The sequence below is a fragment of the Thunnus albacares genome, chromosome 12, assembly GCF_914725855.1.
Source record: "Thunnus albacares chromosome 12, fThuAlb1.1, whole genome shotgun sequence".
Lineage (NCBI taxonomy): Eukaryota > Metazoa > Chordata > Actinopteri > Scombriformes > Scombridae > Thunnus > Thunnus albacares.
Genome location: NC_058117.1, coordinates 29,054,127 through 29,067,783, shown reverse-complemented (window position 1 = coordinate 29,067,783; position 13,657 = coordinate 29,054,127). Strand labels below are relative to the sequence as shown.

General features: G+C 40.2%; 1 protein-coding gene across 1 annotated transcript in view; it reads left to right on the top strand.

Annotated features, from left to right (window-relative positions):
* The window catches only part of myo10 (myosin X), a 150,520-nt gene that overhangs the window by 70,158 nt on the left and 66,705 nt on the right, over positions 1 to 13,657 (top strand). Inside the window, exon 4 of the mRNA XM_044368176.1 lies at positions 11,158 to 11,345. Within this exon, the coding sequence (XP_044224111.1) occupies positions 11,158 to 11,345 (188 nt within the window). The remainder of the gene's footprint in view (positions 1 to 11,157; positions 11,346 to 13,657) is intronic.

Below are 13,657 nucleotides of genomic sequence, written 5' to 3'. Positions count from 1 at the left end.
ACTGAATTTATGACCTATAGTGTCTTTTTTTTCTTGGGCTCAAACATTTCCTCTTTTCCGGTTCTGACTTTGCCAAGTCTGAGGGCAGAATCAGTCTCGTGACTCTTCTCTCTCTCTCTCTGGGCTTATTTTAACAAGTCACTGTGTCTGCTGTTGACCTGCTGACAGACTGTAACAGCCAGCTGCTGCTCCACTTTCACAAGCTCTCAACCCATAATGGTACTGAGGAAGAATGTAGACGGCAGAAGCCTGGAATGTAGAGGAAGAAACTCTTATAATAAACAGTTAAAAACCTGATGACAACCGAGCAAACCTGTTCAGGGACTGTCAATAAGTAAAATTGGTTGCATGTGCAAAATCCTGCTTGGTTTTCAAGTCTCAATTTTCAAGAAAATATAGATGATGCAACCCTTAAAAGATATTTTCTATTCATATGTTTTCTTTAAACACTTTCTATATAAAACTTTAGTTTTTACCCGAAGCTGTCGTCCAGGTCTGAGTCCTGATTAATGTCAGATGTAGAGAAACACAAGTCTAGCCAACAGAGTGTCACGCTCCGCCAAAAAAAACCCCCTCTGATGTCATTTCCTTTTAGGCTATTTATACAAACACTCTGTGCTTACGTCACTTCCTGTGAGAGCAGATTTAGACCACAGATGGATACGGTCCAGTTGGTTTCATTTGAGATCTTTTCTTTTTTTTGGTTAGAAATATGTCAGAAATACAATCTCTGCATCAGTGGAATGTGACAAAGATGTTATGGCATGTGTGGTTTTATGCAAAGTGTTTGGAAGACTTTGTTCATCCATCTGTTATTTGTTGAATCGTCTTCCTAACAGAAGAACGGATTTGTCTGGAAGCTGGCGGACGGATCACTCTCGACTCAGTTCATTAGATTTGCGAGTTTACTGGTTTCAGTTCTAATCATTAGGGTTGTGTGTTAATTTGCTAGAAATCCAAGCAAGTGTTGTATTTATACTAGGGGTGTGCCCGAATACAAATACATTATTCGGCAAAGCACAAATAGTGGGTTTTATACGAATATTTGTTTCATACAAATATTTTAAAAGTTATTTGTTGGGGGTGTTCCCCAGAGATGAAGCTCTTGTTCTCCTTCTCCTTTCCACAAAGTTAGGTTGTAAAAAATAGGCAATAAATAGGTAGAGGTCTGTCTGCAATGAGGTGATGAGTAAAGTTTTAGCTCAGTAATCAGCGCAGTCGTCTATGATCTGGGAGACTCCGGTTCAAAACCCGATGTGGGGACCTACTTCGTAAGGTAGTTTATTCATGAACACTTATTATAACACTTTAATTTTCTAAAGTTAAAAGTGTAATAAAAACAAAAACAGGATGTTTAAGCTTCTTTCCACTTTTATTCGAATACAAATACAGATACAAATAGTTTTGCTGCCTCAACAAATACAGATACAAATACTGGGATCTCTGAACATCCATAATTTATACATGATTTTGAAAATCAAGCCTAGAAAATAACTGAAACAAAGTGAGTCATTATATATTCAAACACCTTTTAAAGCGGTAAACTGGTCTGTGTTTCTGAGAGCTTTGTGCTCATTTGAATGCCTTAGTCCGAATAAAAACAAGATAATCAAACGCAGCTAATATCACAAAGACTGATAAATGTGTCTTGTTTTTAGCTCTCAGTGCAGATCATCTCAGAGAGCATGCAGAACTTTAGAGATATATGATATACTCAAACACGGACATGCGTGCTGCTTTGAGTTTACTACACATGTGCAGCCGGGGGGCGTCGGAGTCGATGTGGTCATATATTTTAGGCTGCTTGCGGACACAAACGCCAGACGTTTACAGGCCCTAACGGACACGACAGGAATTATTTACTGATATTACAGAATTTACATCATCATATGTCATAAGAGCTTTGATATCCATGATAATTCAGCCACATTGATCTTAGCTGCACACATACGGTAGCAGTGTAAATCAGACCTTTTTGTAAGACTGATAATTTACTATGTGGATTTATCACAAAATGTTAGCTTTAGCTCAGTAACCATGTTTTTCTTTCTCAGGTTGTTTCACACTGGATCATGAAACTAAAGTTTGAAGGTTGGAAATCTTACCTGTATGCACATATAATGTGTTTTATAATATTAAACAAAACACAAGAACATAAGGAAATATGACTTTCGCTGTGATTCTCTCAGTCAGCATAATTTTTCTCATCTGCATCTGCTCCAATAAGTTTGTTTCCTTACTAGAATCAAAATGTTCCACATATTCATCATGCGTCGGGAAGGTTTTCTCGTCCCCCCGGGAAACCTGTCAAAACTGCCGTTGCATCATTTTAAAAATAAACGGGCATCGCTGAGGAAAATAAGCAACCTCCTCTCCTGAACAACCTGACTTTCGCAGATGTGGGGTTTCCGTCTGTCAGCGGCGATAATAAACATAAACGGCGGATCAGGAATCGCTTTAATCGCCAAGTATAACAAATGTGCAGGAATTTGTCTTGGTGACACGGCAACTCAGTGACTGCTGGATATCCCCTCCTCACTCCCCCCCTCTCTCTCTCTCTTACATTTCCTGCCGTCAGTCAGGCAGGTTGGCGAGCGCTTTGCTTCTGATCCTCTTGTTATTTATTTTTTTTTTTTTTTACTCCATCTGGTCTTCATTTCTCTCTCAGCGGATTTATCTGGTTCTGTCTTACGGAGATCTTATTTTTTGACTGCTTGCCTGCCTGCCTCTCCCCCCTCCTTTGCTCTACAGTTACACCATCCGCAGCGACTGACGCCTTTCTGTAAACACCACCAAGCCGGAGCTGTAATTACTGCAATCTGTCAGCAAAAGATTCACTTTAGGTCAGAATGACCAGTGACAGTAATCGGTCGTTTATCAGCAGCTGTTATCTGTTGAATGTAAGATATGTGACATCGAACAGTAAAGTGACACCCTGCGTATAATCTATCATTTGAGGATGAAACACTTGTCGTCTGTAGATCCCTGCAGACTTGGAACAATGTGTTCAGCTAGAATTCACTGTTAAAATTGATTCCTATCATGACCAATCCAGTGATGAATGAACAAGAGTCCAGACGGTTTTCATGGTGGAAAAAAACTCCACAGTGGCTGCAAAATCCACTTCTCCATTGTCCATCTTGTATGCTCAATATGGTCCAAACCATCGGTTTGACCAAAGTATGGTGAAACACCCACTTCTGGCGCAGCTTCTGAAGTAAAAGGAAACTCATATTGCAAAACAGAAGCAATGCACTTTGTCATATTTTGGCAAAATGTTGGGGTTTTTTTTTTTTGTTTTTGGGAGGGACGGGGGAATGTACTGAGTTTAACAACTTCTGACTTTCAGAGAGCGCACACACAGCAAGGTGCAGATTGTCCAAAATGATGTTAACCACAACTGTTCTCCAGTACATCATGTTTTATTCACCAGATGTTATATATCTTACATTCATCATTAAATCAGCGATGATTTAATGTACCAGAGGATACACATTGACAGCAGCAGCAGCGGTTTGAGACGTTTCGATGAAGTTCTGTATTTTTGTGGTCCATCGAAATATGTCATCCGTGGAATCTGTTGTACAAGAAGGAAAAAAAATAAGGAAAGTATCACCTTAAGTGTTTTACAATGTGAAGGCGATTAGCCACCCATGAAGAAACCTTTCTGGGAAGATTTTTTTGGTGGAGTCTCACCATTAATTGATGTTTTATTTTTATATTTTTGGATCACTTGGGGGCAGCAGAACAAGCTATAAATCTAAGGTTGTTTCGGTGAAGGTGTTAGCAGAAGGTGAATGTGTGTGAATGATTAGTTTCCTCTGATGGGCAGGTTGGGACCTTGCATGGTAGCCTCTGTACCCATTCAGCATATGAATGTGTGTGAATGTGATTTGTAGTGTAAAAGCGCTTTGAGTGGTCGGAAGACTAGAAAGGCACTATACAAGTACAGTCCATTTACCATTTAGTTGCTAACTGTATCTGTCTGTTGTTTGGTGCTGAGCAGGTGGGTTTAACTTTAAGCTGAAAGAAGGTAAACTGGTCTGTACAGTATATCAAGTACACTCTCTACTCTCTATATAACAATATAAAATCATTGATTAGTGCAGCTTTAATGATGTTGTGTATTAGATTTTGGGGGCTTATCTCTACCAGCCGTCATACTGAAGGAAACCTGTATGTTCACCGTCATAAATGTCACAGGTTAAATACTTCAAACAAACAAATGTTAATCTGGTATATCACGTTTCTTGCGTCACCTCTGTGGTATGACTCCTCAGACGAAGGGTATTTGACACCGTGGCGTGGAGGACGAGGGGCCCGCGGTTAATCACGTCAGCCAATAAGGGGGAGGGGTGGGGGGGTTTCTGATGAGAATCACAGCCAATTAGCTCTCAGCCAGGTTGCTGCCAGGGAAACTGTTACCAGGACGGAGCGACAGGAGGATCTAATTGAGTCCAAATGGTTGTATTTCATCGAGTTAAGGGGAGGCATGACTTGACCCAAAGGCATTTTTCTGTTCTTTCTTTTTTTTTTTTTTTTTGAACTCTTAGCGGCTCCCAGACCGCTGCTGAATGAAACGTGACTTCCCTTGTAATGTTTTCTTGGGAAACATGTTGAGGGCAGCAGGTCAGACCTTTATAAATGACATACATTCTGATAAATTAAAGGAATGAACACTACAAAAACCCAAACTGGGATATAAAGTCTTATGATTTTATGTGACTATTCATCATTAGGATATGCTCTGTATTGATTTTTTGGTAGTTTATGGCACTTATGACTGATCTTCTTTTTTTTATGTGGGTTTTTGGACTTGAGGAGTGAAGAAGAGCCCATTTATGGCAGTTAATGTTTCAATACAAAAAGTTCCTGATGTTTTCCATCTACCTTCCAGTGATCATTTTAATCCCATCTCAGCGTCTTCATCAGCCGATTCTTACTTTGTGTTGCTGTAGTTGCGTCTGTGGTGATATTTATCAGTAAGATGATGCCGATTATGAAGTTATTAAAGCCTCCCTCCACCTCAGAAATATGTTTTTCTTCTTCCTCCTACAGTTGGATGTTTGAGCTTCACTATGCAGGATGATGTATGTGCAGTTTGACACTAGAAGGCTGTTTTTTTTTTTTAACATTTCTGCTGAAAGTGGAAAGTTTCTCTTGAGCTCATTGAAAGACTGATTCGAGGGGGGGGGGGGCCTACGAGTATTTTTATATCTTAATACATGTCTGGAGGGGATCCTTAACATTATTCACATTCTTCCCAAACAATCACTAAACCAGATGTGTCTTTTTTTTACTTTGTTGGTCTGTTTTCTGATTTATCAGCATAAAATAAAAACCTGTAATTTAACATGTATCTTATCAATCATCTATGTTGTAATATTTAGCTTGTTACATAATAAACAGCCCACGCCATGGAAAACTGGCCCGTGTGTAATACTGTAACTACCCTAATGAGTTTCCGCTGTGCACTCTGTGTTTTGAATGAAGAAATATTTGCATGCATTTTGAATTTCTGTTAAGACGTCATGTTGTTACAAACACGCTGTGTGTGCATTCAGGACGTCATAGTCGTAGCAACAGATTCCGGTGCTGTGCGGGAGAAATGTTTAAATTAGCGCTCGATGTGTGAGAAGAAAGTCTCTCGTGTTCTTGCAGATCTGTCAGTCCTTCATGCCAGGTGATATTTACTAAAACGTAGGCGCAAAGTGAGTCGGAGCACTTTCTTGTTGCTGAAATGCATGAGGTCAAACATATACAACCTTAAATATGTCGTCTGCAGGGGGTAGGCTGTTAAAAAAAAGTGGGACGCTGCATTGTTGCATGTTCCTGCATGCAGCTTTACCCCTCACAGTTGTCAGAAGGTGTAAAATTCCGAGTTGCAGATTGATTCTCGGTCTTATAACCGTAAACAAGAACTCAAGTAAAGATCCCAAACATTACATGACACTACATAAGCATCGGCGAAGATGTTTACATGACGCACGTGAGCCTGAGAGCCAGAGAACAGTCTGGCTGTAAACTGTTTACGCTGCAGACGGAAGACGGGACATTTCTGCTTTTATGCCCATAAACTTGAAACCTTCACCTGAGCGGAGAGAGCTGCCACGCTGTGTTTACACTCGGCTCTGTCTGAGAGATAAAACACACACATACACACACACACACACACGGTGATTCATGATCTGTAGTATATTACTATAACAACATCGCCTCCCCCCCTCCTCCCCTTCTTCTTCTTCTCTCTGCTGCTGCAGTGCCGGATCATTTGCACAGGCAGGATAGCCTGGAGCGAGTATTTGGCATGTAAATACTGTCACCTCAACTGCCATTCAAATGTATTTGCATCCAGGCTGAATGTAGGTCAGTCAGTCAGTAGGACGCTTGCGTGGCGAGGTGTAAGAGGTTTAATGAGCAACGTTTGTATGTGTGGGGAGATCTCATCATCAGCTTTACGTCGTCTACTTTGACCTCATGTTACCTTTTTAAAGTCATTTAAAGGGCAGGTTCGTGAATTTTCAAGTGTGTCCTCCTGTTCAAAGATCCTTCAAATGTGCTTTCAGTGTAAGTGATGGAGGCCAAAATCCACAGTGTGTCCACACGGTCATTTAAAAGTCAATGTGAAGCTTATATGAGGCTTCAGCAGTCTGAGTTAGTCATATCAAGTGGATATCTGACACATTTACAGTCTGTTTAGCATCAAATTCCCTTTTTGTGTTTCCCTGTTGAGCTGCGGTGGAAGTATAGCAACAAAAAGAGGAACTTTGGCACTAAAAATCTACTTGATTTGACTCATTTGGACGCTGAAGCTTCATATTAGCTTCAGATAAACTTTTAAATACATTGCAGCACAGGAGGAGGACTGTAGATTTTGTCCTCCATCACTTACATGAGAGCATCTTCTATTAGTCAGTATGAACAGGAGGGATGATTACAGCAAGAAAAAAACATGTTTCAATGTTTATTTGGGTGCCTGACTATTTATTTGACTTGAAAAACAGTGAACCCTTCCTTTAAGTATTTCCATTCATCTCAAGACACAACAAACTCTCCTGCTCGGATGAGACGTCACATCGCTAAGTGATATAATAGCTCTTCTTTCCATTCCCTATACGTCGGTATGCCCATTAACCTAATTATCCTTATTAGGGCTGTAATTTGAGTTCTCCACTCCACAGCGCTGAACATGGTTTCACCTCAGGCATGGCAGAATATGTTAGAAATGATCCAGAGCCTTTTTTTTTTTTTTTTTTTTCCTTCCTCTCTATTCATCCAAAATAAACAGTGTTTGGAAACTTTTTTTTTTCTTTTTCTGATTGACCTGTATAATAAGGAAAAAGGAGTCTTCTGTTTTTAATTTATCTGCTTGTTTTAGGAGTAGTCTGACACTTTGAAGCACACGCTAATGTAATAAAGCTGCTAACTCTGTTACATGTAATGAAAGAATAATAAATAGAAAGAGATGTAAAGATAATGTCTGGTTTTAGTAAAACAAGCAAAAAGGAACAGGAAAACGTCAGAAAGGTGGAATGGTTAAGGGAAGGAAGGCTTGAACAAGATGCTGAAATTCAGATTATGCTGTGACTGACAGGAAGCTGACGGACCGTCTTTGTGTTTTTATGGTTTTATAAATGAAGCAGATCCAGTAGAGATGGACAGATAAAGACAAAGATGCTCCGCAGAAACGAAATGTCTCTCTGTTTCTCTTTCTCTCTTAATGGATTTCATCTCCACCTCCAGGCGAAAGCCGCTCACGACTTAATGTGCGGTTATGGGAACACTGTGCTGGGTTTTAATGACATTTTCACTTACGGTCCAAGCTGCACAGGCGAAAAAAACTGTGAACAAAAAATGTCTGTATCGTATTAGTTTGCATGAAGACTGAAGTGAGAAAGTGAAGGTGAAGTTATTATTGTATCTTCTAAGGTGAAAATTCCCCTTTTTGCAGCTGCAAACAGTTGCGGGCTTGTGTGTGTGTGTGTGTTGTTTTTTTTACTCATTACTGGTCTGCTGCACAGTTGTTTCTGTGTTGTGTTCTTGGAGAAAGTTATTGGTCTCACAGGACGAGCGTGTTGGTGAAATGACAGGAACATTGCGGGCCTCTGACGTGAGAAGTAGCAGATCTCAAATACTTTTCCTGACGCTTTGTCCGCCGATCAAACGAACCAGTCGGTCCCAGCTTCTCAAATGTGAGATTTTATTTTCTGCTTTTCTTGTTTTTTTTTTATGATTGTAAATTTATTGAAGTTTTTGTCATTTTTATTTTTGGACTGATCAGACGAAGCTTACAGGCTCCGCCGTTTTTCACACTTAATTTCACATTTTATTATTTAACCAATTAAAGGTGGCCTTTGGAGTTTTCTTGTAAATAAACAAATTATGTTTCCATCGAGTGTTATTCATCAAAATGCATTGTGTGCATCCTTGAGATCAAACAAAAGTGCTGGATGCATTTTCCTCATCATGAAACATTCACAAATTTGATATTTAAACCATTTAAATCCTGCATGTTTACATCCACGTTTACTAGCTTGCAGTCTTCTTCTTCTTCTTCTTCTCTGCCTTTGCTGCGTTTCTTGGGGCATCACATCCACCTGTAGATCACTGGAATAGTGTGACAGCGTATTGCATCACCTGTGCATCATCGTGCACATCCGTCAGACATATAAAACTGCTCCATAGCATCACCAGAGGTCAGAAACTCCACAGGGTGCCTTTAACAAAGCAAGTGTTTTTATTCTGAGTCAGGAGGTTAAGGTATTCAGGATGACATCCAGTTGAATCCTCAACCAATCTTGAATAAACTGTATGTTGTTTGAAAGTACAAAGCCTCATTATTCTTTGTATTTAAACCATCTTTAGTGTGACAACAGCTGATTGTTATTAACAGCAGTACAAACACAGAACAGTATTTTTTTTTCTCCAGTGTTTAAGCTGCTGTTAATTTGCTTCAGTATCATTTAGACTAATTCTGACTTTTTTTTGGATTATAAACTCCAAAGAGACCTTTTTTTTTTTTTTAGAAAACATCAGGAGCTTGGCCGTTATCCATGGCGTTCAAGAGAAATAACCTTTTTTAACTCGGGTGCGCTCGTTAAAGGGGGATAATCAGAAATGAAAAGTTTAAGAAGCAGCCAGTTAAAGATTTTTATCTGAGAGATGGAAAACTTCTCTCAGCCTACTTACTGCACCTCCAAGTATTTACTGGGTTTGACAGCATCACTCCGTTTACGCTTATAAGTAAAACAAACACGGCTTAATGCTTGTGTAACCTTTCCAACCGCTCGAACCTTCGCAGCTGATGAAGACGACGGGTGGTCTCTGACAGTTTTCATGCACGGGCCTGAACGCCGCCGCCGCCGCCGTAACCTTTACGACTCCTCACTCACGACGAGGCCGGCAGTAGAAATAATCCAGTTGTTTTTTCTCACAGATACATGCTGATGTGCTGCCTTTTTTTTTTTTTTTCCAAGCCTGCCTATTTACCCATTAGTCACCACCGCAGCACCGACGCCGCTGCCAAGACTTCTCTCTGGCTTCACAAGCTTCTATTTCAGCAGTTTGGTTTTGTTTCTCGCTTTGAACTTTGAAAGATGAAGCTGGTTTGGAAAATCTGCTGTTTTTTTTGTTTTTTTTTTAAGGGGGAGGGGTTGAAAAGAAAGCAAAAGGTCAAACATGTCTGACTGTCTTGAGTAGAACTAGTAGATTCTGTGTTTTACTGAGGGGGGTCACGTGTCGGAGCTGCTTGTTAGGGGTGTTTTTTTTTTTTTTTTTCAGCCTCGGAGCTTAATGGGGATTTTATGACTCTGCGCTTTCGTCCGAGAAATTGGATTATGTGCAGCCTTTGGCCCGTCTGTGCTTCCACCTGAGGCAGCAGAAATGTTTTGATCACCGGTTATTAAATGAGGAAGAATGACGGAGAAGTTAGGAGATCAGCTGTTACAATCGGAGTGTTTTTTTCAAAAAAAATTGATGCATTGTATCTCATTAAATACACACTCACACTGTTTATCATCCTCTTTCCAGACACATATCCCTCTGTGTGTGTGTGTGTGTGTCTTCATTTACAACATATCTTAAGCAGCAGCAGCTTACGGGATAAATTATGTCTTTTTGTGAAGATGCAAAGAAATGTGCAAATCATCCAATAATAACAGCAACCAAGAGATACAATCTGAAATGCAAAAAATAAATTTGCATCCAAAATCACAGCTTCAGCGTGACTGTACTGAACTGTCTTTTTGGTTTTTCTAATTCTTCTAGTTTTTATTTGCTTTTTGATTTACTGGAAGATTATCAGACCAATAGAAAAGCAGCCACACCACACAGAATACCCCGCCCCTCCCTCGCCCCCCCCTCACCATAAACACCACCAAGCTTAGAAGTCACACTGAAGATGTGATTTTGCTTTTCACATCGTCGGTATTTGTCATATTTTTGGGGTTGCAGTTATTGATCCCACAACTTCTTTGCCTTTTGTATTAAAAGACAAAATGAACCCAGTGGAAATTTAAATGTAGTCGTTAGAGGAGATTCTCATGTGAACAGTAACATAATGTTTCCATCTGTCTTCATTTAAACATATGATTCTGGCTGCAAACTAACGACGGTTTTCAAAGTCAGCCAGTCTATTTTTTTTGAATAATCAATTAATCATTTTGTCTATAAAATGTAACAAATAAGTGAAAAATTAAAATGATAACTTTTCAGAGTCAAAGATGACGTCTGCAGATGTCTTGTTTTATCTGCTCAACCGTCCTGAATCTAAAGATTCGGTTTTCTATCATGTATCACAAAATAAAGAATTAAATCATCACATTTTAGAAGCTGAAACCAGCAAATTGTTGTTTTTTCTGCTTTCAAAACATAGTTGCAGCTGTAGATTCAACTTTATTTAAAGCATCACAGTAACTTTGTCAATGTAGTTTGTATTTTTGTCTTTTTTAGCACTTTCTGCACTTGTTTCTGAAACGTTTTGGTTTGTTGAAGATGAATATGATGCACATTTTTCATTTGCATTGCTGCACTTCCTCTTTGTCTCACATATAATTCTATCTATATGTTAACTGTATAACGGCTCTGCTCTTTCATATTGACACATACTCCTGTTTTTTTTTATTTCTAACGCTCTCATCCTCTCTCCTGATCCCTCAGACGTACATCGGCTCCATCCTGGCGGCGGTGAACCCTTACCAGCCGCTGCCCGGCCTGTACGAGCGGCCGGCCGTGGAGCTGTACAGCCGACACCACCTGGGGGAGATCTCCCCGCACATCTTCGCCGTCGCCAACGAGTGCTACCGCTCGCTGTGGAAGAGGCTGCAGAACCAGTGCGTCCTGATCAGGTGGGTGATCAGGTCGATTTTACAAAAGCCAGGCTGAAGTTTTTTGTTAAACTCTTTGTTAAACCCCCAACATCCTCCCAGTATCCCATCTTTTGCAGAATATCTTTACCTTCCTCGTCAGTCAGAGGTTAAATCGCAGCCTCTAATTGGCTGTTTGAATAAACCGTTATGCTCGTTCAGTCGCTCTCCCCTCGGTGTGCCAAACACTTTGATCGAGTTTCAAGTCTCCTGGGCGGTTTGGCCGCAGCTCTGAGGATCCGAGCGCTGCGTGCCATAACACACACACACACACACACACACACACACACACTCTGTTACTATCTCCATCCTCTGTCCTCTGCTTTCCTTCCTCACATCCTTCCTCTTTGACTGTAGCTGGACGACTTTCACACATTGTGTTTTTTTTTAGACAGATGAGGGACGTTCTCTTCCCCTCCCCTTTGACTTCAAACGCAAAAAGTTATTTTTACATTCTTTAGAAATGATAATATTTGTTCCCTGATTTAGCGAAGAGCGGATGCAGAAGACATCGCTCTGATTGTGTTTGTGGTCATCGAGGTATCCTGAATACGTGGCCGCTGGACTTGATTCATTCCTGTCGGGACGAGTCACAGAGCAGGAAGAATTGTGCAAGAACAAAGAAAATATAGTTGCACCAACTCTAACGTTTTCAACAAGGGATGCACTAATTAGTCTTTCTCAACATTAATGTTGTAAACTCAGATCTGCTCTTTGTCCTTTTTGTTTTAAAATCTGTGAATCCTATTGTTTGGAGCTGATCATGAATCACTCATGTGTTGCTGATTGCATTATTGTTTCCAACATCTGGACGTATCATTGCATTGCTACAAGATTAATAATCCTAGATGCCTTGTTAAAAAAAATGTTTCTGATGAAAATCACCCGAATCATCAGCCTGAATCACAAATCTGAGATTGCAACAGAGCGGAGTGTCTCATATTTACAGCTTTAGATGCCAAGAATGAATCCAGACGGTGATGTTTCTTCTCCTACTAACAGAAGCAACACATTCAAATGTATCCAACCTTTCTTTTTAAAAACATTTTTAACTTCAAACTGTTGCCTTTTTCTTATCTTGTCTCTGGAATATAAAACATCACAGATCGGTCAGATAAACCAGCTGTTCATAAATCCATCACTAAGTTTGTCTTTCCAAGACTTCTTAAGTTCTTAGTAACTACAAACTAGTTTTAAACTAAATACAGTTACATCATTTAACCATTAAATGTCTTAAGTGTATGAATCAGTTGCTGGGAATCATCTGTTGCGCCATCCAATGAGAAACCAACCGACTATGTAAACAGGAAGTGACTGTAACATAACCAGAAATATCAGTTTTAGCAGCCAGAAGATAAAATGATCTTAACTATTAATCCTTTGTGAACGTTGGTGTGGCTTTGTTTTATTTCTGTCTGTGTACCTGCAGACACATGTGTGTTGTAGGATTAGTTCATGCAGTTTATAGTGAGAAGGAAACATCAGTGTTATCTGTGTTTCACTGCATCATCTCGTATCACTAATTCATGTAAAATATCTTAATCCTGCTTCAAACATGTGCTTCATGTATATATAGTAAGCACATCGATTGATCTCTGTCAGTAACTTTGTCAGAGCTCATGAACTCATGAATCGCTACTGAAATGTGAAAAACCAGCAGCAGCTTCGCGTCTGTAGTTTCACCTCACATGTTCCCTGTGGTCTCAGTTGCCTTCGTCCTTGTGTTCAGGACACAGAAACCCTTTTGTCTGACAGGATGTTGGTCAGTGGGAAGAATATGTGCCACGGCGCGCACAGCGAGGCGTAAACACAAACATGTCATATTGTCGTTGGAAAAGACCCTGAGCTGCACAATGCCGCCATTCTGTTCACACAGAGATGCATCGATCCGCTTTGTGTTTGGCTTCTTATCCCGCTGAATCCTGCTGCCCCCTTCTCAAAGAGATGATTTCTCATTTCTGTGATGAAATCTGTGTATTTTTGAAGCAATGCAACACACTTTTCAACCAGTTACGCGAGCATGGACACTTAATGTAGCACAAAAACTGCAACTTCAAGGAAAAGTAAAATGCCAAAGTGCACGTTGGCTGTATAGTTCTGCCATGATAGCAGCAGCAGGACATGAAGCCAGGCCAGAGACGAGAAACCGCAGTCCGCAGTCTTGACCTTTAGCTGTTGTCTCTGCTGAAACACAACCTGATGGTTAACTGTCTGTTAAAAGAGAGTAAATGACACAGTGAGCCTCCCAAGACACACCCTGTAAGGGCGGATTATCCTCTGCCAAATCTGATTGT